The 26,538-nt window shown below is 40.7% G+C and overlaps 1 protein-coding gene across 2 annotated transcripts in view; it reads left to right on the top strand.

Moving 5' to 3' along the window:
• ALG14 (ALG14 UDP-N-acetylglucosaminyltransferase subunit) overlaps positions 1–26,538 on the top strand; it is a 114,753-nt gene that overhangs the window by 8,199 nt on the left and 80,016 nt on the right. For both annotated transcript variants that reach the window (XM_060202121.1, XM_007534004.3), the window contains exon 3: positions 25,244–25,375. In XM_060202121.1, coding sequence (XP_060058104.1) covers positions 25,244–25,375 — 132 coding nt within the window. The remainder of the gene's footprint in view (positions 1–25,243; positions 25,376–26,538) is intronic.

Below are 26,538 nucleotides of genomic sequence, written 5' to 3'. Positions count from 1 at the left end.
CAACAGGACTCTTCAGCTCTAGTTTATAGTGGTGCCAGGGATTGAACCTAGGACCTCCATTACCTCAGGCTAAAATATATTCTAAAAAAATCCATGTCAAACAACATTAGAATTTGCCTACTGCCATTTAGCCATAGAAAACTGTGTGGTTTGCTTTTTCTGTATGAGATATGAGCTATAATGCTTCATTCCTGCCTTAGGAATCAATGCTATATTACTTTTTTAGTGTCCCTATAACAAAGCTACACAGACGGGTAGCTTAAAACAGCAAAAATATTTTCTGGAGTCTGAGATCATGGTGTTGGCAGGGCCATGCTCTCTCTGCAGGCTCTAGAGGGGAACTACTCCTGCGTTCCTCTTCCCACTGCTGATGGTTGCTGGCCCTCAGTCATTGACAGTCTTTGGCAGCATCACTATAGTCATGGTCTCCATTGTCATAGGGTCACTCCTTAGTCTCGGTCTTCACATATGTCCCTTCTTATAAGAATACCAGTCATGGAGCTGGGCAGTGGCACACTTGGTTGAGCATACATGTTGCACTGTGCAGGGACTCAGGTTCAAGCCTCTTGCCCCCCGGCCTGCAGGGAGAGAGCCCCACAGCTGGTAAAGCAGTGCTGCAGGTATGTCTCTCTTTTTCTCTCCTCCGTCTCTCTTTCCCTCACATTTTTTTTTCTCTGTTTGCATCCAATGTATAAATAAAATACTTTAAAAAGAATATTAATCATTGAATTTAGTATCTACCCTAAGCCAGCATGACCTCATCTCTTAACTTGATTTCATCTACCAACTGCTGTCTTATTTTTCTATTATCTTTATTTATTTATTGGATAGAGATAGTCAGAAATTGAGAGGGAAGGGGAAGACAGAAAGGGAGAGAGAAATAAAGGGAAGGGGAAGATAGATAGACAGAGAGACACCTGCAACACTGCTTCATCACTCATGAAGCTTTCCCCCACCAGGTGGGGACTGGGGGCTCGAACCTGGGTCCTTGTGCATCATAATATGTGCACTCAACCAGATGCGCCACCACCTGGTCCCCCAACTGCTGTCTTAAACAGACAATTCTAGGTGCAGTGTTGCAAATAAACTGTAGTAGATCAGTTGATGCAAGAGACCGTGTGGCTTGCATTGAAGTCTAGATATTTATTTATTTACTTATTTGACAGCAGAGTTATCTCTGGAGCTCAGTGCCTGCACAAGTTCACCATTCTCTCTCGTCTTTTCGTTTTTATTATTGCAAATTCAGAGAAAAATAGGTTGAAAAAGGGAGAAAGAGGTTGAGAAAAAGAGAGATAGCTAAAGCCTGCTCCACCACTCATGAATCTCTCCTCCCCATACCCAGTTGGGGACCAGGTGCTAGAACCTAAATCCTTATGCATAATAATAACTGTGCACCTTACTGGTTACACCACTGTCAGGCCCTAGTCTAGATATTTTTTAAGTAAAGCTAGTGGAGTTTCCTGGGAGACTAGATGTAGAATATAAATAACAGAGACGTCAAGCAGAACTTCGAAGCTCTTGGTCTGAGCAACTGTAAAAATGGAGCTGCAGTCACTGCCCCTGGGATGCCTGTACGTGGAGCATCCTTGCCTCCAGGTGCCTTTGTGGTAGTGCTGCATAGTGCTGCACCCCACCCAAGTGATCAGCAACTTCTGCTTTGGCTGAAGGAACCTTAACCTGGGGCTTAAAGGCTCTGGCTCGTTCCACCCTGCATTAGCTCAAAACCACCCCCTACTCCTGCTCATTTGCATTTGTACACTCTATCCCTTTATTTACTCTACCCTTTTCCTTGCCTTTTGTTCCTCTCCCTTCCCCCAAATAAGATTCTGCAAGTTTCACAAAATATACTAGAGTCCTTTTCAGTTATGAGAAGTATTCTGTACTCCCTCCCCTGTTCATGTTGCTGTTAGCCCCTCATATTGCCACTAGGTGGCAGTACTCTACTGAACATTGAGCCACTGGGTCCTACATTGCTGCTTAGCGGAGGAGGAGGTGAACTTTAGAATGACTGACGGAGCAGACGTATTAATTGCAGACTGATATGACATGAAGAAGATAAGAGGTTACCTCTACTATATTATTAGAAATATATAATATATTCTTGTGAGGGATGAGTCTCTGCTATGTTTGAAGAAAAAAAAAAACTTTGTGTAGCTATAGAGTTGTCTTTCTACCTAGAGAGTATTTTTATTTACAGATTTTATTCCCAAAACATCTTGCTGAGGTTACAGATACTGGTGTATTTGTTTCCTGTTCTCTTCTTTGTTTCAGATAGTAGTTATAACAGCTCCTCCCTGAAAGCTCCGTTCTTTGAATATAGAAACTGCATATTGGTTGAACAGTCTCTTTGTATATAATTTAGACTGTTTGTATAGGGCTTTTTGCTTGTCTTTGTTTTTTGCATCATCAAGAAGTGAGTTCAGGGTCTCGTGCACGTGTAACCCCACCTCTCATCTACCTTCCCAGGCCGAGTTTTTCCATTCTCTATTTTTAGATAGAGGAGAGAGGGAGAAAAAAGATATCTGAGAAGAGAGAGAGGGAGAGACATCAAAGCACCACTCCACACAAAGAGCTTTCTTGGTTCTGCTCATGGTGCTCCCAAGTGGGTCCGGGTCTCAACCTCCAGGCCTATTGCATGGTCGTGCGCATGTTCTACTGGTGAACTCTCTCTGCCACTGGACTGTTTTATGAGGGATGCAAGTAAGAAAAGGGGAATTTCCTTTGACCCCCAACAAGTTTTTAGTACAAATGCAAAGGCAAAACATAAATGCTGGAAAACTTAGGAGTTATTAACGAAAGTAATAGTGGACCGTGCTAACTGAGTAACAAAGTAAGAAATCGACAGTTATTTATCTCTAGAACCTGGATTGCAGAGTGGGACTAAAAAAAAAAAGACTCTTGGGGGTCAGGCTGTAGCGCAGCAGGTTAAGCGCACGTGGCGCAAAGCACAAGGACCCGCATAAGGATCCAGGTTCCAGCCTCCGGCACCCCACCTGCAGGGGGGGTCGATTCACAAGCAGTGAAGCAGGTCTGCAGGTATCTATCTTTCTCTCCCCCTCTCTGTCTTCCCCTCCTCTCTCCATTTCTCTCTGTCCTATCCAACAAAGACATCAATAACAACAACAACAATAATAATAACAACAAGGGCAACAAAAGGGAAAAAATAGCCTCCAAGAGCAGTGGTGGATTCCTGGTGCAGGCACTGAGCCCTAGCAGTAACCCTGGAGGCAAAGAAAAAAAAAAAGACTCTTGATTCAAGTCTGCCTGTAGACCAGGTCCACGACCTTACTCTAACAGAAGACTCAAGATTTACCTACTGAAAAAGTTGAACTGAAAAGGTTTTGGATTTGGAAGCACTAAACTAAAATTGTAGTTAGAATAAAATGTTGCCCTGTGGAGCCAGGTAGTGGCATAGCTGGTAGAACCCTGGATTCCGACTTGTAAATGGGGAGCTTCACAAACAAAGACGTAGAATTCAAGTGTGTATGTTTTTCTCTCTGCCTCTGTATATCCTCCTCTCCTCTCAATTTCTTTCAGTCTCTATCCAATAAGTAAATAAATAAAATATTTAAAAAAGATATCACTCTGAAAGCAAAAGGCTTCAGGTGAGTGAATAACTGGTCCCTTTCCTTCCACTAACACACTCCTCTTAGGCCTGCTTTCAGATCAGTTTCCAGAATGCTACATTTATTTCTCCAGACCGGAGACAGAAGATTAGCTGGGGAGAAAGTGATTTTGGTGAGGAGAATAGAACTAAGGGATTTTATCCAAATAATGATCAAGGTCTGACATTTTGTCCTCCACTTGACAAGCCCTGTCCAGCATTTGTGCCTCGTCTTCCATATGAACTTAGATGTCTCAGCCTCAGCTCTGAGGGCTGGCTACATCTTGTAAGTAGGCCATTCTCTGCACTGAGGACTTTAACGTACCTGGCCTCTATTGATTCCACCCTTGTAGCAGTCCTCTTCTCCCCACTTCTCATTCCTAGTCTTGACAACCGAAACTGTCTTCATACTTTGTGGAATATGCCCCAGGGGAGAAACCTCCCCCTCTCTCTTGAGAATTTCTGGTTTCAGCCAGCATCCACACATTACCAGACCTTGGAAGAAAGCCTCTCACATAAGAGAAAACGAAACCAAAATGGGAAGGGACTTTGAAAAGAGGAATCGGAGGAAAGGGCAATGCAGTGAGCTGAGCAGAGGGCTGGAGCAGTGAGGGTTTAAGAGAAAACAGTACCCTAAGAGAAACTGAAGGACAGTAAACTTTTAAAAGACGTGGTATCAGTAGTTGGATGGTGGTGCTCCTGGTTGAGTGTACATAGTACAGTGCACAAGGACCTGAGTTCAAACCCCTAGTCCACACCTGCAGAAAGAAGTCTTCATGAGTGGTGAAATAGTGCTTCAGGTCCTCTCTTCTGTCTCCCCCTCCCCTTTCAGTTTCTCACTGTCTCTATCCAAAATAAAATTAAAATTTTTTAAATGATATCTTTTAAAAAATATTTTATTTATTGGACAGTGACAGAGAAATTGAGAAAGAACAGGGAGATAGGAAGAGCGACACCTGCAGTGCTGCTTTACTATTGGAAAAGCTCCTCCCTTGCAGGTGGGCACTGGGGGCTTGAACCTGGGACCTTGCACACTATAACGTGTATGCAACTGGGTATGCCACTGCCAAGCCCTGAAATCTTATTTCTTAAAAATTCCAAGGTCAAGAAATACCTTAACTATTAAAATATGGACTATTGAAATAAAAAAGGAAAAATCCAAAGGTTAGGTCTTACTGGAGAGCTTTGCTATAAAGCAGTACAAAAAGATAAAACACTAGCACAGAGATAAAAAAGGAAAATAAGTAAAATCATACTTGATATTGGAAGCCTACTATCCAGAAAGAACAAGGACGCCAGTAGGTCAGAGCCTTGTTTAAAATGAAAAAAAAAATGGCAATGACCCAAGAAAAATTCCCAGAACTTGAAGAACATGACCTTCAACTAAAGGACTATCCTCAAGCCAGATCAAGTGTAGTCACAATAAGATGTCACACATTTTCAGAATTAGTGATAAGGAGAAGATACCAAAAATTCTTCTGGGGTGGGGAGGGGAGAAGGACTCCTGACCACTAGGATGTAGGTCAGTGGTAGAGTGTGTGCTCCCCGTGTAGGAGACCCTGGGTTCAATCTCTGGTGCTCTCCCCTCCGCCACTCTTACCCTCACCCCTGAAAATGGGAGTCACATTGGTGTTCTAAATGGGGATCACAGTGACAGTGGGGTAACATCTAAATTGGTTCCCTGTATGCCCTTTTATAGGGAATGTAATGTACTCCTTCGAAATGAGGGGGATCCCCAGATGGCAGAATACCCTGGTCCTGGAGTGGGGGCTGCATCCTAGGAGAGAAGTGAAGGGGTTCCCGGGATGGCAGGGCAGTGAACTCCACTGTGACACACAGCAGACCCAGAGAGCACCCGCCTGGGAGGGAGGCAGGTGAACTCCAAAAGGGATGGTGCCAAGAAAGCAGTAGAAATGAGAGCAGGTGTTTGACCAGGCAGTATCATAGGGAAGGTCACAAACGTGCATGTCTTGCTTTGATTAAAAAGTGAAAACAGACACTAAGTTCTTTGAATTCAGGGCAGGGAGAGAGTGGGCTAGAAGCTGTGGTGAATATGAAGAGGAGAGGACCGCCTGGAAAAAGTAAGGAGTTTGGAAAGGTGCTGAACTTGTTCAGACAAATGGTGAGTCTGCTTGGACAAGAATGACGGAAGACTGGGAAAGAAGTGGGCTAAATTAGAAAATGAGAAACTTCAATTTTAGGAACCTAACATGTAGCTTAGAATATGTTTTGTTACGGAAAAATCTAAGTCGTCTCATCTGCTATAAATTGGTCGAAAGGGTAGAGGAGTCATGTCTGAATTGCGGGTAATGGCTGCTTTTTTGTTTTTGTCTTTGAACATTTGCTGTGGTGTCTAAAGCTACAGTTAGAAAACAATGGGTGTTATTTTTAGAACTAAAGCTGAGAAGAGATAAAAAGCCCCTGTGGAAGTAATGGCATGTTGGCATGGAGTACTTATTAATTTCCTGTACTGTAGTAATAGTGATTCTTTGAAGATATCTATATCTACATCAGAATCTGTATTTACACTGCCAATCAGTAGCAGTTTCCAGGCTGTAATACCTCTGAAATTAACACCTGCTTCCACTGAACAACACTCACTGTTTTCCACAAGGTGGGGCACTAGCTTCACACAGTGGACTGAGTGTAAATAACTTGCTGAAACAACGAGATCTAATGTACTTAGTAACTCAAAATTTCCAAATAACTGTTGAAAAAAAGGGGGGGTGGTGGTCGGGCGGTAGCACAGCGGGTTAAGGGCTTGTGGTGCAAAGCATAAGGACCGGAGTAAGGATCCCAGTTGGAGCCCCTGGCTCCCCACCTGCAGGGGAGTCACTTCACAGGCGGTGAAGCCCGTCTGCAGGTGTCTGTTTTTCTCTCCCCCTCTCTGTCTTCCCCTACTCTCTCCGTTACTCTCTGTCCTATCCAACAATGAACACCACCACCAACAACAATGGTAATCACAACAAGGCTACAACAACAAGGGGGGGAATAATGGCCTCCAGGAGCAGTGGATTCATGATGCAGACAGGAGCCCCAGCAATAAACCTGGAGGCAAAAAAAAAAAAGTTTGTGAACTATATACTTGAAATTGTGGGGTTTTGTTTCACTCTGTAAATTATGTATTGCAGTTCAAGGTTTAGAATAATTACATTGTTAGAGTGCAAGTAATTTATTTTTTTCTCTTTGTTATGGACCATAAGTATATTCAGTTATGCATAAAAGTAAATTAGAAGTCTCTAATTTGGAGAAAGACCATTGTAAATAAGTGAAATATCAGAATAGTAGAATTTTTGTAATTTATTGTAAATTTAGATCCTGAAGTGGCTCTGAGGGGATGATTAGGTTCAAAACAGTATGCCCACTGGCTGCGTACATGGTTATAAAGTATTTTGAGTAGACTGATCTCTTAAGTTCCTTCTTAAATGTTAATTATCAACCATCCATGTCTGTAATAAAGGCAAGTTGAGTTAAATTTTCTTGGAATCAGATTTTAGACTGATGAAACTAAAATAAATAAGAATAACGTGCTACAGTTATTTCAACTTTCTGGTAATTTAACCAAATTCCCTGTGCCAGTTAAAATTATATGGCGTTCTTATAACAGGTAGAACCAGTAACATTTTACAATATGGTGCTAATGTCTCTCCATCTTAAAGCAAATGAAAAACATCTTGACCAGTGTGCGAATTTATACATTACATAAATAGCATGACTTTAAAAAATCATACTTATTTTATGGGTTGAAACTATGCTGTTTTTTGTTGTTGTAAAATCAAGATGCCCTTCCTTTTCCACAAATGGAACGTTTCTGGTTCCTTTGGGCCATTAGGTTCCAGGAAATAATTCTGGATTATAGTAGCTATAGTTGTAGTAAGGACATCATCATGATTTGTGCCAAGCCACACTGCATTATTTTTTCCTGACTTGTTTCATTAGAATACTGTTCATTTCCTAATTGATGCTAACCCTATGTGTAACATTTATGCCACATACTAATGTCTGTGGCTGCAGTTGTTTCCCTGTACTCCCCTGCCTAAATGTAGTGAGTTCTTTTATTATTATTTTATTTATTTATTTTTTTTGCCTCCAGGGTCATTGTTGTGGCTTGGTGCCTGCACTACAAATCCACTGCCCCTATGACCATTGGGGAAGATAGAGAGGGAGAGAGACACCTGTAGACCTGCTTCACCATTTGTGAAGCGACCCCCCTGCAGGTGGGGTGGGGCTCGAGCCAGTATCCTTTTGCCAGTCCTTGTGCTTAGTACTATGTGTGCTTAACTCGGTGCACCAATGCCTGGCCCCGTGAGCTCTTCATAAACATCTTACTCATACTTGTGTTCCTGTCCCACTTTCCGTCACCTGGCAGGTGCTCTTGCACATTTAATGAATATGTAAATCTGTCCACAACAAAGAGAACACCTCTGAAGCCCAGTATTATAAATAGCTGTTGCACCTATGATATTGATACATTTTTTTCTCTTTAAGAAAAAGGCAGTGTTAGTTTCACACTATTATGAAGTGTGTAGGTTTTAATTGTTAATAGTATCCAACAAGATTCAAAACTGACTTAAAGAAGCAAAGGACATGTGTTGCCTTATGAAACAGGAGAAATTTGGTCTTGATTCTGATAAAACTTGGTCCAGATGCCCAGGGATTGGATCGACCTTCTCGTGGTGCATCCCGTGAGTACCCATTCATTGGGGAAACTGACGATCCTTCCTAGCCGACTGAATCCACATGGATCCCAGTCACTTTCAAAGCCATTGACTGGCTACGGAAGAAGGACGAACGCTAGAAGAAGACTGGTGGTAGTCATTGTCTCTCAGTTCTTTCTTCTGCTTCGTCAGCTCTTATCAGCTCCCACAGTGTTTCCTCCAGCAGCTCTAAATTCTTCTCTGTCCTCTCGTGTAGAAAAACCACTAATACCTCTTAGATTCTTCTTCTTCTCCTTCTCCTCCTCCTTCTTTTTTCCTTCCAATCAGAACACTGCGTATCTATGGCTTAAGGTGGTGCCTGGAAATACAACCTGGGACCTTGGAGCCTCAGGCCTGTAAGTCTTTTTGCATAACTATTATGCTATCTCCCCACCCCTCATTGTGGATTTCTAATCTCTCTTTTTTCTTTTAATTTTTTAAAATATTTATTTATTTTGTTGCCCTTGTTGTTTTATTGTTGTAGTTATTATTGTTGTTATTGATGTCATTGTTGTTAGATAGGACAGAGAGAAATGGAGAGAGGGGGAAGCCAGAGCGGAGGAGAGAAAGACAACTGCAGACCTGCTTCACTGCCAGTGAAGCGATTCCCCTACAGTTGGGGAGCTAGAGCTAGAACCGAGATCTTTATGCCACTCTTTGCACTTTGCGCCACGTGCGCTTAACCCACTGCGCTACCACCCGACTCCCATGTGGATTTCTAGTCTCATAAGACTGTATTTTAGTGACTGTGGACAGTAGTCTGCAGAGTTTGACTCACCTAAAGTTCTAGAGCTGGTTCTTAGCAGAACAGTCTAGAACCCCTAGCTTCTTCACCCACAGGTCCCTTGGTGGCACTTCTTCATTGAATACCATGAAGTGAGCAACTACCAAGGACTTGATGGGCATGAACATTTAAAAAATAAATAAATAAACTTCTTTCTTTGTGTGGCAAACTATGGTTGTCTTGATTTTAGATCAATTACTGACCTATCCAACACACTTTTCTTTTAAAATATATTAATTTCACATTATTGAAAAATAAAAACAGCTGGGGCCAGGTGGTGGTGCACCTGGTTGAGCACACGTGTTGCAGTGCACAAGGAACCCAGGATCGAGCCCGCAGTCCCCTCCTGCAGGGGGAGAGCTTTGCAAGTGGTGAAGCAGGGCTGCAGGTGTCTCTCTGTCTCTTTTCCTCTGTCTTCCCCTACCCTCTCTATTTCTGACTGTCTCTATCCAATAAATCAATATTATAATAAAAATTTAAAAAATAAATAAAAACAGCCATGAAAGAGAGCTGAAACCATTTTTGGCTGAATGCAACTTTACCATTTTAGTTTGGTCTTGTTTTTAAGAGTCTGTAATAGTGTGGCATTCATCAAATAATAAACATATTGTACATTTCAGTGTGTGGTAACAGCAGAGAATGACTTCATAGACCACTTGATCTGCTCTGTTGTGGTTTATGATGCCATCTGGATTCCTTGGTGAAATTATTTCCATCTAAATCAGTATAAACTTCCATTTAGTTTGTCACAAATCTAAAGCCAGATATGTTTGTGGTTTTTAACGGTGATGTAATTCTGGAAGATACTTTGAAACATACAAGCTGTCATATACTATTAGCATTTGAGTCAGTGTTTCAATATCATTTCAGACAAGCTAGAAACCTGGAAAAATACTTTCTGCTCTTGAGAATTCTACCTTTCTTGTCTTGTTTTCCACTACTTATTCATATTTCTCTCAAATTTGGGGGGCACTGGGAAACTTTATGGGCTTACACAGTACTGTAGAAAGTGGTCTCTGCCACTTATAATTAGGAAACTTAGATAATGATACATGAGAAAGAGTGCCCCACTTCTTTTTCTTTCATATCATTGCCAGTTACATAAATGAGGCCAACTAGATCATCTTGCAAGATTTGTACACACTTCTAGATATGCACATTGAACTACACAGACAGGACATATGCAACTGAACATATTTCTAAGAGAATATATCCCAGTCAGCTGCCTGGTTAGAGTAATAGCAAAATAATAGAACTTGCCAGAAGGGATTTGGGGGGGCCTAAGAATCAACAAAAAAAGACTGAAGGTTCCTAAGGCCTTTTTTATTCTTCATTACTTGGTTTTCCCTCTCAAAAGGATTTAGGAGCAAGGGAGGTGGTGGCTGGTAGCAGCAGTAGGGTGGGGTTGGTGTGCCAAACCTATAGGGCAAAAGAGAAAACAAAGATCTTAGCAGAGGCAGGATAGCATGGCCACCATCAAGCCAGGGAAAGATACAAGATCTATGGGTTGCTGGTTATATGTATTTAAAGTAAGTAAGTTGGAAAACAGAAAGGAAAAAAGGCTGGAGTAACTCAGAATATAGAGCATATGTATTGCAATGCAGGAGGCACTGGGTTCAATCCCTGACACAACAGCAGAGCACCAAGGACAGCACCAAGGAGCCACACCATGCATGGCAGAGCAATGCTTGGGTGTCTCTCCTTCTCTCTCTCTCTCTCTAAGTATGTAAAGAAAAAAAAGGGGGGGAGGAGGCCACTTATCTATAATGTTATATGCAAGATGAGTAATCTCCTGGTATCTCATTAATAAACAGAAATAACCTTATGACATAGCAATACCATTCTTAGGCATTTATCCAAGAGACACAGTCACTCATTTGAAAGGACATATGCACCCCTATGTTCATAGCTGCATTATTAACAATTGTCAAAGAGTGGAGACAGCCCAAATGCCCCTCAATAGATGACTAGCTGAAGAAGTCGTGAGGTCCACCCCTCACCATTGTGTCCTGAAGTCTCATCTCTCAAACCCTCCCCCTCTGGGAGAGATAATACATATGTAGATGAACAAGTTCATTGCTAAATCAATAATACTCTGATGACAAAATACAACAGTGTTATGTGAGTGGTAATTATTGGGGGGTGGTCTGCTAGAGGAGCACTGAGCCCTCTCAGGAGAAACCGTTCACCTGAGACCTGGCCTGTAGGAAGTTACCTGGAAGAAAAGCAGTGCCTACAGGAGACCCGGAGGAAGGAATGAGTCTGACACATTCAAACGACAAAAGAGCAGTGTAACTGGATTGAGTGAGCAGTGGAGCATTAAAGGAGTGAATGAACCTAGGGGCCAGGTGGTGGCACACTCAGTTAAGTGCACATAGTGCTAAATGCAAAGGACTTGAGCAAGGATCTGGGTTTGTGCCCTCCGACTCTCCCCCTGCTACAGGGGGTCGCCTCACAAGCAGTGAAGTAGGTCTGCAGATGTCTCTCTTTTTCCCTTGTCTTCCCCTGCTCTCTCAATTTCTTTCTGTCCTATCCAATAAAATGGAAAAAAAAAAAAAATGACTGCCAGGTATAGTGGAACCGTATTGCTGGCACTGAGCCCCAATGATAACACTGGAGGGGGTAAAAAAAAAAAAAAGAAGAAGAAGAAGAAGAAGTAAATGTATCCTGGAGCTCTGCTTCCCCAGAGTCCTGCCCCACTAGGGAAAGAGAGAGACAGGCTGAGAGTATGGATCGACCTGTCAACACCCATGTTAAGCAGGGAAGCAGTTACAGAAGCCAGACCTCTCACCTATTACACCCCATCCTACTAGGGAAAGAGAGAGGCAGGCTGGGAGTATGGATTGACCTGTCAGTGCCCATGTTCAGCGGGGAAGCAATTACAGAAGGCAGAGTCCTACCATCTTCTGCATCCCACCATGACCTTGGGTCCATACTCCCAGAGGGTTAAAGAATAGGAAACTATCAGGGGAGAGGATGGGATACAGAGTTCTGGTGGTGTGAATTGTGTGAAGTTGTACCCTTCTTATCCTATGGTTTTGTCAGTGTTTCCTTTTTATAAATAAAAATTAAAAAAAAAAAAAAAAAAGGAAGCAGACCAACCCTAGATACATGAGAACTTGGAGGCAACTGTAGGAAATTTGAATTTATCCTGAGTGCACTGGTAAACATTTGAAGAATTTTAAGCACAGTGATGTAAGGAAAGATGTGCTTTATGCTATAGGAAGGATAAAGAGGATAATGTGTAAGTGAGCAAAAAGAGAAGCAGAAACGAATATAGCAGTAACTGTGAGAAATGAAGTCTCAGAGCATGGGATGTTTGAAATCATTGGTGGCTGGATATGAAATGTGTACAGAGGCTTTGAAAAATAGAAACCTGGGCAACTCTCCCCCTGTCCCTGCCCACCCCAATGCAGATCTTCCTTATTTTTATTATCTGTACAGAAAAATCTATTGATGATAGATTCTCCTGTTAACTTGTGTACTCTTGACCTGAGACTGCAGGATTAGCATATTTTGGTTGTGAATTTGATAGTTAAGTTTTGAATGGTTATGGAAAAGCTTAGGGACTAGAACAACGCTAAAACAGGTATGTTTCTTAGCTCCAGTAAAATATAGAGAGAACCCATTTAGAGCCACTCAAAGGAATAACTTTCCTTGGTCTCTGTAAGAATTCAAAAAAGACTGGTACTGCTCAAGAGTTAGATGAGCATGCTAGTGCCAATGTTGGGTCTGGTGGTGAGGGAGGAGGTGGTGGTAAAATGATGAAGGATCCTTTATGTCTTGCATTCTGTTAGCTGAGGGTTGTGGGGGGAGGAAGGTTGGGGGAGGGACAGTCCCTTCTAGGCAGAGGTGCACACTAACAAGAAACAATATGCATATTAAGTTGCCTTCATTAGGATTTTTTCCCAGTGCTACAACCCCTGAAAATGCCCAACCAAAGGTCACAGACAGACCTTAATTGTAGCTTTCTCAAACTGTCCCATTACATTGCCTTCAAAAGAACTTTTGTTACAAATAAAAATACAGACCTTCTATTGATGACTTTTTTCCTCATTGACTTTCTTATGTATTTGATCATTTTCTAAGTCTATGTAAAGTAATAAGGAAAAACTTTGTTAAGACTGCCATAGCCCAACTCTTAGTGTTCCTGCTAGGTGACACAGAACGTTTCACTTCTGCATATCCAGCATGGCTAATCTGAGGGCCCTGTAAGTTCCCATTCACTTGACTGTTTGCCTGCATTGCAGGCTATACTGTGGAAGAAGTGAGCACAGAATTTTTCCTGCAACTCTAGGTGCAGAATGGCATGCTCTTCTAGTTTTAATCTAACAGGCTTCCTTCCTCTTTGCACTAGATCTCCAAGCCTTAGGACTCTCCCCTCTCATAGTTCTGCTTTCAGAGGAGAGAACTCCTCAGACTGAGAAGCTCCTTGAAGCCCTTGTTAACAGTTAGTCTCACAGAGAGAAGTCTAGGCTGTCAGTCTCAGGCACATTGCTGGAGGAGGGAATATCTGCCTTTGGTTCTTTCTCATCTTCTGTTGCCCTCAGTCCTTAACCAGGCCCTAAGGAACCTGCAGTGACTCTTACCCTTTGGTTTTCAAGCTCTTTTGTTGTTTCCCCCCCCCCCCCCCATAAAATAGGGTAGATCTATATAATCAGTAGTGTTTTGCTGACATGTGACAAAATACCTTATTTTGGGGGAGAACAGGTGATGAAATTAGTCAGTTCCAGAACTTCACTGCTTCAGGCTGACTTTTTCAGAGAGAGAGAAACAGAGAGACAGAGAAAACAGAGCACTGGCAATGGGGCCTAGGCTCAAACCTAAATGTGCACATGACAAAGGAACTATCCATGGTTTCTTTGCGCTCCTCTCAACCCCTTTACTCCGTCTCATTCTGTCTATCTGAATGAAACCACCCTGGAGTGGTGGATCCCCAGAGGTCAGCCTCTCTCTCTCTCTCTCTCTCTCTCTCTCACACACACACACACACACACACACACACACACACACACACACACACACACACACAATATTCTGAACTGCTTAATTTTGTTAAATAGCAAGTAAACATGAAATCACAATATTCAAAGCAGAAATGTTGATTTCGTTAATTTTTTTTTTTCCTCTAGGGTTATTGCTGGGCTCGGTGCCTGCACCATGAATCCACTGCTCCTGGAGGCCATTTTTCCCCCTTTTTGTTACCCTAGTTGTTGCAGCCTCGTTTCAGTTTTTTTTTTTTTTTTTTTTATTTAAGAAAGGATTAATTAACAAAACCATAGGGTAGGAGGGGTACAACTCCACACAATTCCCACCACCCAATCTCCATATCCCACCCCCTCCCCTGATAGCTTTCCCATTCTTTATCCCTCTGGGAGCATGGACCCAGGGTCATTGAGGGTTGCAGAAGGTAGAAGGTCTGGCTTCTGTAATTGCTTCCTCGCTGAACATGGGCGTTGACTGGTCGGTCCATACTCCCAGTCTGCCTCTCTCTTTCCCTAGTAGGATGGGTCTCTGGGGAAGCTGAGCTCCAGGACACATTGGTGGTGTCTTCAATCCAGGGAAGTCTGGCCGGCATCCTGATGACACCTGGAACCTGGTGACTAAAAAGAGAGTTAACATACAAAGCCAAACAAATTGTTGAGCAATCATGGACCCAAAGCTTGGAAAAGTGGAGAGGAAGTATTAGGGAGGTACTCACTGCAAACTCTAGTATACTTCTGCTTTCTTACTTTGGTGCCATACTCCAAACTCAGTCAATTTCTGCTTTGCGTTTCTACTTCTTTTTTTTTTTTTTTTTTACATGCATAACATTCCCCAGATTCCCATTTAGCAATACAACCCCCACTATTTAATTCATCATTTTTCATGGACCTGTATTCTCCCCACCCACCCACCCACCCACCCCAGAGTCTTTTACTTTGGTGTAATACTCCAATTCCATTTCAGGTTCGACTTGTGTTTTCTTTTCTAATCTTGTTTTTCAACTTCGGCCTGAGAGTGAGGTCATCCCATATTCATCCTTCTGTTTCTGACTTATTTCACTCAACATGATTTTTTCAAGGTCCATCCAAGATCGGCTGAAAACGGTGAAGTCACCATTTTTTACAGCTGAGTAGTATTCCATTGTGTATATATACCACAACTTGGTCAGCCACTCATCTGTTGTTGGACACCTGGGTTGCTTCCAGGTTTTGGCTATTACAAATTGTGCTGCCAAGAACATATGTGTACACAGATCTTTTTGGATGGATGTGTTGGGTTCCTTAGGATATATCCCCAGGAGGGGAATTGCAGGGTCATAGGGTAGGTCCATTTCTAGCCTTCTGAGAGTTCTCCAGACTGTTCTCCACAGAGGTTGGACCAATTGACATTCCCACCAGCAGTGCAGGAGGGTTCCTTTGACCCCACACCCTCTCCAGCATTTGCTGCTGTTACCTTTTCTGATGTGTGACATTCTCACAGGAGTGAAGTGATATCTCATTGTTGTCTTGATTTGCATTTCTCTGACAATCAGAGACTTGGAGCATTTTTTCATGTGTTTTTCGGCCTTTTGGATCTCTTCTGTGGTGAATATTCTGTCCAATTCCTCCCCCCATTTTTGGATGGGGTTATTTGTTGTCTTGTTGTTGAGTCTGGTAAGCTCTTTATATATGTTGGTTATTAAACTCTTATCTGATGTATGGCATGTAAAGATCTTCTCCCATTCTGTGAGGGGTCTCTTGATTTGGGTAGTGGTTTCTTTTGCTGTGAAGAAGCTTTTTAATTTGATGTAGTCCCATAGGTTTATACTTGCCTTAGTCTTCCTTGTAATTGGATTCGTTTCATTGAAAATGTCTTTAAAATTTATGCGGAAAAAAGTTCTTCCAATATTTTCCTCTAAGTATCTGATAGTTTCTGGTCTAACATCCAAGTCCTTGATCCACTTGGAATTTACTTTTGTATTTGGTGAAATACAGTGATTCAGCTTCATTCTTCTGCATGTTTCAACCCATTGTTTCCAACACCATTTGTTGAAGAGACTCTGCTTTCCCCATGTAATAGTCTGGGCCCCTTTGTCAAAGATTAGATGTCCATAGGTGTGGGGCCTCATTTCTGGGCTCTCAATTCTATTCCACTGGTCAGTGTGTCTGTTCATGTTCCAGTACCAAGCAGTTTTGATGACAATGGCCCTATAATATAGTTTGAGATCTGGCAGTGTGATGCCTCCGGTTCTGTTCTTTTTTCTCAAGATTGTTTTGGCAATTCTAGGTCTTTTCTGGTTCCAGATAAACATTTGTAGCATTTGTTCTATTCTCCTAAAAAATGTGCTTGGGATCTTGATGGGGATAGCATTAAATTTGTAGATGGCTCTGGGTAATATATTCATTTTGATGATGTTAATTCTTCCAACCCATGAGCATGGAATATCTTTCCATTTCTTTGTGTCTTTTTCAATTTCTTTGAGTAGTGACTCATAATTTTCAGTATACAAGTCTTTCACTTCTTTGGTTAGGTTTATTCCTAGATATTTTATTGTTTTTGTTGCTATAGAAAAAGGAACTGATTTCTGGATTTCAATTTCTTCTAACTTAGTGTTTGCATAGAGGAATGCCACTGACTTTTGAATGTTAATTTTATAACCTGACACATTACTGTATTGCCTGATGATTTCCAAAAGCTTCTTGCTAGATTCCTTAGGTTTCTCCATGTATACTATCATGTCATCTGCAAATAAGGAGAGTTTGACTTCTTCTCTTCCAATCTGTATTCCTTTAATTCCTTGCTCCTGCCTGATTGCTATGGCAAGAACTTCCAACACTATGTTGAATAGTAATGGTGATAGTGGGCAGCCCTGTCTAGTACCTGATCTGAGGGGAAATGCTTCCAGTTTTTCACCATTGAGTATGATGTTGGCTGTAGGTTTGCTATATATAGACTCCACTATCTTCAGGAATTTTCCATCTATTCCTATTTTTTGTAGTGTTTTGATCATAAAGGGATGTTGTATTTTGTCAAAGGCTTTCTCTGCATCTATTGATATGACCATGTGGTTTTTGGTCTTGCTTTTGTTGATGTGGTGGATCACATTGATTGATTTACGTATATTAAACCAACCTTGCATGCCTGGGATAAACCCCACTTGGTCATGATGGACAATCTTTTTGATATACTGCTGTATCCGGTTGGCTAGAATTTTGTTCAATATTTTCGCATCTATGTTCATCAGAGATATTGGTCTGTAGTTTTCTTTTTTGGTTGTGTCCCTGTCTGCTTTTGGTATCAGGGTGATGTTGGCTTCATAGAAGCTGGCAGGGAGTATTCCAGTGTCTTCAATCTTCTGGAAGACTTTTTAAAGTAGGGGTATTAGTTCTTCTTTGAAAGTTTTGTAGAATTCATTTGTAAAACCATCTGGTCCAGGACTTTTATTTTTGGGAAGATTTTTGATAACTGTTTCAATTTCATTAGCTGTGATGGGCCTGTTCATGTTATCCACTTCCTCTTTACTTAGTTTTGGAAGTTGGTAGGTATCTAGGAAATCATTCATTTCTTCCAGGTTCTCTAACTTGGTGGCATATAGTTGTTCATAGAAGCCTCGCATGATATGTTGAATTTCTGCAGTGTCTGTTGTGATATCTCCTCTTTCATTTACTATCCGATTTATTTGGGTCTTCTCCCTTTTTTGTTTTGTGAGTCTGGCTAAAGGTTTGTCGATTTTGTTTACTCTTTCGAAGAACCAACATTTACTTTCATTGATCTTTTGTATGGTTTTCCTATTCTCAGTGTTATTTATTTCTGCCCTAACTTTAGTAATTTCTGTCCTTCTGGTTGCTTTAGGGTTCCTTTGTTGTTCTTCTTCTAGGTCTTTAAGATGTGCAATCAGGCTGTTTATTTGTGCCTTTTCTTGTTTCCTAATGTGTGCTTGTATAGCTATGAACTTCCCTCTTAGGACTGCTTTAGCTGTGTCCCAAATATTTTGATAGCTTGTGTCTTCATTTTCATTGAACTCTCGAAACATTTTGATTTCTTCCTTGATTTCCTCTTTGACCCAGAAGTTGTTAAGAAGTGTACTGTTGAGCTTCCACATTTTGGGACTGTTACTAATCTTTTGTTGATTGTTAAGTGTTAGTTTAATTCCACTGTGGTCTGAGAAGATGCTTGGGATGATTTCAGTGCTCTTGAATAGGCTGATGCTGTCTTTGTGGCCTAACATATGGTCTATCCTTGAGAATGATCCATGTGGATTTGAGTAAAATGTGTATTCCAGTTTCTTGGGATGAATGTCTCTGAAAATGTCCAATAGTTCTAGTTTATCTATCTCTTCATTTAGCTCCCTTATGTCTTTACTGATTTTCTGCCTGGATGATCTGTCAAGTTGAGATAGTGGGGTGTTGAAGTCCCCTACTATGATTGTGTTACTGTTAATATATTGCTGTAGCTCTTTCAGTAGAAGTTTGATGTATTTAGATGGCTTCTCATTGGGTGCATAGATATTAATAATTGTTAAGTCCTCTTGATTGACTGATCCTCTGAGCATTAAGTAGTGTCCATTCCTATCTTTTTTAATTTTATCTATTTTAAAGTCTATCATGTCAGATATGAGAATAGCTGTTCCTGCCCTTTTTTGTGGGCCATTGGCTTGAATGATAGTTTTCCATCCTTTCACTTTAAGTCTGTGTTTGTCTTGTTGCGTTAGGTGAGTTTCCTGTAGACAACATATTGTTGGGTTGTGTTTTCTGATCCATCTTCCTACTCTGTGTCTTTTAATAGGTGAATTCAGGCCATTCACATTTATTGATATCAAAGATTGAAGATATTTTAACGCCATTCTTGTAGAGTTTTAGAGTGTTTTGATATATGTTCTATTTGTGGTGGTCTGGTTGTTTATAGGAAACCTTTCAGAACTTCTTTCAAGGCAGGCTTGGTGATGGTTGCTTCCTTCAACTGTTGCTTGTCTGAGAAGGTTTTGATGCTTCCATCTAGTCTGAATGACAATCTAGCAGGATATAGTATTCTTGGCTGAAAGCCTTTCTCACTGAGCACTCGATAGATATCTTGCCATTCTCTTCTGGCCTGTAGTGTTTGTATGGAGAAGTCTGCTGCTAATCTTATGGGTTTTCCTTTGTAGGTGACTCTTTGTTTTTTCTCTTGCAGCCTTGAGGATCCTTTCTTTATCCTTATTCCTTTCCAATCTAAGTATGACATGTCTTGGTGTCTTTAGGTCTGGGTTAATTCTGTTTGGGACCCTCTGGGCTTCTTGAATCTTTATGTCTTTGGTGTTGTCTAGACTAGAGAAATTTTCAGCTATTATGGCCTGGAGAACGCTTTCTTCCTCCCCTTCTCTTTCTTCCTCTGGTAAGCCAATAATGCGTATATTGTTTCTTTTGAAGTCATCCCATAGGACTCTGTTGTTGTTTTCAGCATCTCTTAATCTCTTTTTGAGATCTCTTACTTCTTTTTTAGTTGTCTCTAATTCATCCTCAATCTTGCTAATTCTGTCTTCAGCCTCATTGATTCTATTCTCTCTGCCCTCTACTGCTTTCTGGAGTTCATCTATTTTGTTGCCCTGCTCTGATACTGTTTTAGCTTGTTCAGCTAGTTGCCTTCTTAGCTCAGCAATTTCAGCTTTCAGCTCTCTAATAACCATGCGATTATTAGAATTTTCTTCCATATTCTCATTTGTTGTTCCTGCATTTCTGATTACAATTTTTTCAAATTCTTTACTCACTCCTGTTATTATTTCCTTAGCTAATGTTTGGATGTTGAACTCGTTGTTTTGTGCTTCGCCCTCTGGAGGACTTTTAGCTGGACTCTTGTCCTGGTTCGAGTCTCCATTATTTTTTCTTGTTGTTTTAACCATTTTATATAAGTTAACAGTTTTTTCAATCCCTGAGTTGGAGTTCAGTGGTGTAAAAGCCTTTTTTTTTTCCCCTGTAGGCTATGGTAGCCTGAGGGCTTTTAAACTATCAATAGGCTTCTTGGCTTAATCAATGACTCCTGACCAAGAGATAAAGCAGGGTGTGGCAGAGATAATCCAGTGGTTATGCAAAGAGACTTTCACAGCCCTTCAGCTATGCCACCGAGGTATAGGTCTTCTCCTGAGTTTCCCGGTTAGATCTCTGTGCCCTGGTGTCCCTCCCTGTTGCTGCTCCAGATTCTGAGGGTAGTAGCAATGGAGACTCAGAGTTGTACTTGGTGAGTCTCTGGGGAGTCCTTTCCTCCCTTCAGCTGTCCCCTTGTTGGTGGAGCAGACTGGAGGTGGTGTCTCCACTGACAAACTGTCGAACTGTTAGCAGTCACTTAATCTCTCCTTAGGCCCCTCTCTCCTCTCTGTCACCAGCCACGCGTGTTTGTACTCACGGGTGATTTACTGGGTTTCTGTGTTCATTCTAGTCCTGTCTTGTTTCGGTCCGGGTGGTCTCCTTTGGTATTCCTAGTTGATCCGGGAGAGGAGAGCCTCGTTTCAGTTATTATTGCCATTGTTGACGTTGCTTTGTTGTTGGATAGGACAGAGAGAAATGGAGAGAGGAGGGGAAGACAAAGAGAGAGGGGGAGAGAAAGATAGACACCTGCAGACCTGCTTCACTGCCCGTGAAGCGACTCCCCTACTGGTGGGGAGCCGGGGGCTCGAACCGGGATCCTTACGCCGGTCCCTGCGCTTTGCGCCACGTGCGCTTAACCCACTGCGCCACCGCCCGACTCCCGATTTCTTTAATTTTACAAGTAACAATAGAGGCTGGGATATAGCTCACACAGGACAGCACTCATCTCACCATGTATGAGAACTTGGCTTCAAAGCCTGGCACTATATATAAATAGGAACACCATGAATGGCACTGGGGGAGTCCCATAAACGGTGGAATTGAGCTATGGTGACTCTGATCTCTGTCTCTTTCACTCTGTCTCTAAAATAAAGAATACAAAAATTGACCCAGGGAGACAGTTCAGTGGTGGTATTGAACATGCACAAGGTTCTGGGTTCATTCATTTCCAGGTACCAATTAAAATAATAATAATAATGGTTCAGTTTCATTCTTCTGCATGTTTCAACCCATTTTTTCCAACACCATTTGTTGAAGAGACTCTCCATTCCCCATTTAATAGTCTGGGCACCCATGTCAAAGATTAGATGTTCATAGGTGTGGAGGCTTACTTCTGGGCTCTCAATTCTATTCTGCTGGTCAGTGTGTCTATTTGTGTTCCAGTACCAAGCAGTTTTTATTATAATAGCCCTATAATACAATTTGAGATCTGGGAGTGTGATGCCTCCAGTTCTGTTCTTTTTCTCCAGATTGTTTTGGCAATTCTAGGTTTTTTTCTGGTTCTAGATAAACATTTGTAGCATTTGTTCTATTCTTCTAAAAAAATGGTTGGGATCTTGATGGAGATTGCATAAATTTGTATATAGCTCTGGGGTAATATATTCGTTTTAATGATGTTAATTCTTCTAATCTATTAACATGAAATATCCTTCCACTTCATTGTATCTTTTTCTGTTTCCTTGAATAGTGACTCATAATTTTCAGTGTACAAGTCTTTCACTTCTTTTGTTAGGTTTATTCCTAGATATTTTATTGTTCTTGTTGCTATAGTAAAAGGAATTGATTTGTGGATTTCTTCTTCTGCTACCTTAGTATTTGCATAGAGGAATAAACCACTATATTTAACCAAACACAAATGTAAATTCCAAATGGGTCAAGGAATTGGATGTTAGACCAGGAACTATCAAATACTTAAAGGAAAATATTGGCAGACCTCTTTTCTGTATGAATTTTAAAGGCATCTTCAATGAAATGAATCCAGTTACAAGGAAGACGAAAACAAATATGAACCAATGGGATTACATCAGATTAAAAGGCTTCCTCACAGCAAAAGAAGCCACCACCCAAACAAAGAAACTCCTTACAGAATGGGAGAAGATCTTTACATGCCACACATCAGAAAAGAGGCTAATAAATAAAATATATAAAGAGCTCACCAAACTCAGCAAAAAAAAAAAAAAAAAAAGACCCTATCCAAAAATGAGAAGATATGAACAGAGTATTCACAACAGAAGAAATCCGAAAAGCCAACAAACATGAAAAAATGCTCCAAGTCATTGATTGTCAGAGAAATGCAAATAAAGACAACAATGAGATTGCACTTCACTCCTGTGAGAATGTCATACATCAGAAAAGGTAGCAGCAACAAATGCTGGAAAGGTTGTGAGGTCAAAGGAATCCTCCTGCACTTGTGGTGGGAATGTCAATTGGTCCATCCCCTGTGGAGAGCAGTCTGGAGAACTCTCAGAAGGCTAGAAATGGACCTATGACCCTGCAATTCCTCTCCTAGGGATATATACTAAGGAAGCAAACACACCCATCCAAAAGGATTTGTGTACACATATGTTCATAGCAGCAAAATTTGTAATAGCTAAAATCTGGAAGCAACCCAGGTGCCCAACAACAGAAGAGTGGCTGAGAAAGTTGTGGTCTATATACACAATGGAATAATACTCAGCTATTAAAAATGGTGAATTCACCTTCTTCACCCCATCCTGGATGTAGCTTGAAGGAATCATGTTAAGTGAGATCAGTCAGAAAGAAAAGGAAGAATATGGGATGGTACCACTCATAAACAGAACTTGAAAAATAAGAGCAGAAGGGAAAACACAAAGCAAAACTTGGACTGGACATATTGCACCAAAGTAAAAGACTTTGGGGTGGTGGGTAGAGTTCAGGTCCTGGAACATGATGGCAGAGGAGGACCTAGTGGGGCTGAATTGTTATGTGGAAAACTGAAAAATATTACACATGTACAAACTAACTATTGTATTTCACTGTCGACTATAAAGCATTAATCCCCCCCAATAAAGAAATTAAATAATAATAGAAATAATAACCCTGGTTTGTTGGTTGCAGATTTCAATCATAGATATGTTTAACCTGGGAAATGAAAATATAATGTCAATATGTCTGCCCATTACTTAGCAATAGAAATATATTCTGGGGAGTCGGGCTGTAGCGCAGCGGGTTAAGCGCAGGTGGCGCAAAGCACAAGGACCGGCATAAGGATCCCGGTTCGAACCCCGGCTCCCCACCTGCAGGGGAGTAGCTTCACAGGCGGTGAAGCAGGTCTGCAGGTGTCTATCTTTCTCTCCTCCTCTCTGTCTTCCCCTCCTCTCTCCATTTCTCTCTGTCCTATCCAACAACGACAACAACAATAATAACTACAACAATAAAACAACAAGGGCAACAAAAGGGAATAAATAAATAAAATAAATATTAAAAAAAAAAAGAAAAATACTAAAAAAAAAAAAGAAATATATTCTGACAAATGCATTGATAGAGTTTTCATTATTTTTGTGCAAGTGTCAAGAGTGTAATTACAAAGACCTATAATCCTAGATAATTACAAAGACCTATAAACCTAGATAATTACAAAGACCTATAAACCCTTCTATATACCTAGACTACACAGTACAGCTCTTTGTCCGGGACCACTGTCATATATGTAGTTCATTGTTCGTCATCAGCTGAAATGTTACTAAGCAACAAAGATGTTCCAGGTTGGCTCCATGCAAATATAGTATACTTATTAATATGTATACAGACATTTATGTGTGTGATTTCTTAATACTCACTGGGTCATATTTTGCCTACTGTCTTGAAGTTTGTATATTCAGTTTAATAATTTATCTTTATGTATTTTCCATATGAATTCATGTCACTTGATAGTACATCTACATATATTTTATTGTATTGGATATAAACTACTTCTCCATCCTTTGGGAAGACTATTTGAGTTGTTTCCAATTTCCATACATATAGTGGTAAAGTGGATGAATATGTAGGTAAATATATGGAACATATCTGTGGAGGTAGAAATATTGGATCCATAAGTATACACATTTAAAATCCTAATAATAATTTTTATTTCTAGATTATTGTCCCAGAAAATTGTACCACTATTATTTTCCTAGGGAGTTCAAATGTCAGTTCCCCTACTCCCTCAACAGTATCGGGTATCCACAATCTTTGTCAGTCAAGCAAGTGAAAATGAGTGTTTCTTTTTTTTTTTTTTTTTGGCTTGTTAACCATCTCTCATGTACTTGTTGGTTGGTTTTTTTTGTTTGTTTGTTTTTGTTTTTCTGTTTGAGATTTTCTGTACATAACCCTTGCTCATATTAATGCTAGATTATTTCTCTTAAGTACTGATTTGTAAAAGCTGTTTGAATATCAGAAATTAACTTTTAATTTTTCTACTTGTGCTTCACTGGGGCTTTGTACATGCACAATTCCACTGCTTCCAGCAGCCATTTTAAATTTTTCCAGAAATAGGGCAAGAGAGTGAGAGATAGAGCGAGAGAGAGACATGTTAATACAGCTCCACCATTCATGAAGTTTCCCCTTTGCATAGTGCTCCCGTGTAGTGTCTGGGCTTCAAACTTGAGTCCTTATTCATAGTAAAGTGTGTGCTCTACCAGTTGAGCTGTCTCCTGACCAACATTAAGGAGAAATTTTATGATATACCATAGCAGGTGTGCTATGGTATATCTCCTTTTTCTCCCTCTCTTTCCATAACCCTCTACTTAGAAAAAAAAAGGGAGGGGAAGAAATAAAGAAAGAGAAAGAAAAAAGAAAAGAAAAAAATCCACTGGGACTTTTGACATCTTTTCTAAGGAACGTTTCTGTCATAATCCAGCATGTATGTTGCATAAGGCATTGTGGTGCTTTATAATTTAAAAGCACTTTGAATGAAAAGTAAAAACACTCAAAGGGGCTGGGTGGTGGTGCCCCCAGTTGCACACATGTTACCATGTACAAGGACCTGGGTTCCAGCTCCTGCTTCCCACTTGCAGGAGGAAAGCTTCACGAGAGCTGAAGAGGGTCTACAGATGTCTCCTTTTCTCTCCCTCCCTATCTCCAACTCTACTTTCCCTTCCCTTCTCAATTTCTCTTTATCCTGTCAAATAAAATAGAAAAGAAAAGAAAAGGAGAAAAAAAAATGTCTGCCAGGAGCAGTGTATTCATATAACTGTTGGCATAGAACCCTAGCGATAACCCTGGTGGCAATAAAAATTAATTAAGTAAATAAATCAAGAAAGCATTTTCTGTTTGTACAATTGTTAACTTTTATTAAGTTTTACTTTGGTGTCAGTGGCCCAGCTGATTTGGATATTTGCTCTTTCCCTTATAGTTTCTCAAATACCAGATTCACCTCATTCCAAGAAGTCGTGAGGTCAAGCAGCCCTGGATCTCCACAGTGTTCACCACCTTGTACTCCATATGGCTCTCCTTTCCCCTGACTCTCCGGGTGAAGCCAGACTTGGTATGTATAAACATCACCAAGGGGGAAAGTAGCGCTTCTGTAAGTTGATCCTTCATTCGCAATGAGTGACAGTATTCCAGACAGCTATTATTTGTCACTGTCCCAGGTACTATTCTAAACCTTCTACTAATGGATGCTATAATTCATCATTTGAATGCACTTTGCTGAAAGAGGTACAAAATTTGTCTTCTTTTTTATAGATATAACTTGAACTCTAAATTTACCTTTTTCTTCCCCATCTCCTGGAGAGAGTCACTGGTGGAGCTGTATCTTTAACCATTATGTATTCCCATCTACCTATGGTTCCTGAGCCAACATCATGTGTTGATGAGCCAAGGAAGAGCCAGTTTTTTATTCCTTTTCAATTCTCTTGTTTATGTCAAATCTCTGTTACCAAATATGGTATGTAATGGAAGAATGTCAGATCCACTCAGGTTTTTCTAGGACGTTAATACACAAATGGGAAATGGGAAAACGTAGTGCACTGTGTTCAACCTTCCCTTATCTGTACCGGGCTTAGGTTTACTGTGGTCTTTTATGATGAAGCGCTATTATTAAATTCCTAGTGTACTTCAATAGACAATGAAGATCTATGGATATGTTATTACAGAAGTGTACCCAGTTCTTAAAGAATACTCTAATTCCTGTGTAAACTAGAACCCATTAACTAGCATTACCTGAAAGGAAATGCCTTTCTTCCATATACCTGAGTTATGGCATAGTGAATGCTTTTCTTATCAACAGTTGAATAGAATTTCATTTAGCTACATTGATGTTTAAAGCTCTTTATTAGTTTGGTCATATCTTTCACCAGCTTCAAGCTCCTCTTTTGGGCAAGAATTTAAAACTTTGTAAATGAAGAGCTTAGATTGTTTTTAAAAGATGTAATTTGCATGTAATGCAATATACAGATTTTTTTTCTGCACCAGGATCTCACACGTGTGCTATTTCACCAATCCTGGGATAGATGGGTGGAAGTACATATGTACATATACATATACTTAGAGAAGGAGAAGGAGAAACACTTTGGCACTAAAATGACCCCAGTCTCATGGCACTTCCATGTGGTACCAGAACTTAAAGCTGGGTAAGACATGACCCTACAAAGCAAGTTATCTTTCAGTCCACACAGATCCTAGTTGTATAATTTAAGCACGTGCCTT

The sequence above is a fragment of the Erinaceus europaeus genome, chromosome 11 (assembly GCF_950295315.1).
Source record: "Erinaceus europaeus chromosome 11, mEriEur2.1, whole genome shotgun sequence".
Classification (NCBI taxonomy): domain Eukaryota; kingdom Metazoa; phylum Chordata; class Mammalia; order Eulipotyphla; family Erinaceidae; genus Erinaceus; species Erinaceus europaeus.
This window is presented reverse-complemented; position numbering and strand designations above follow the sequence as displayed.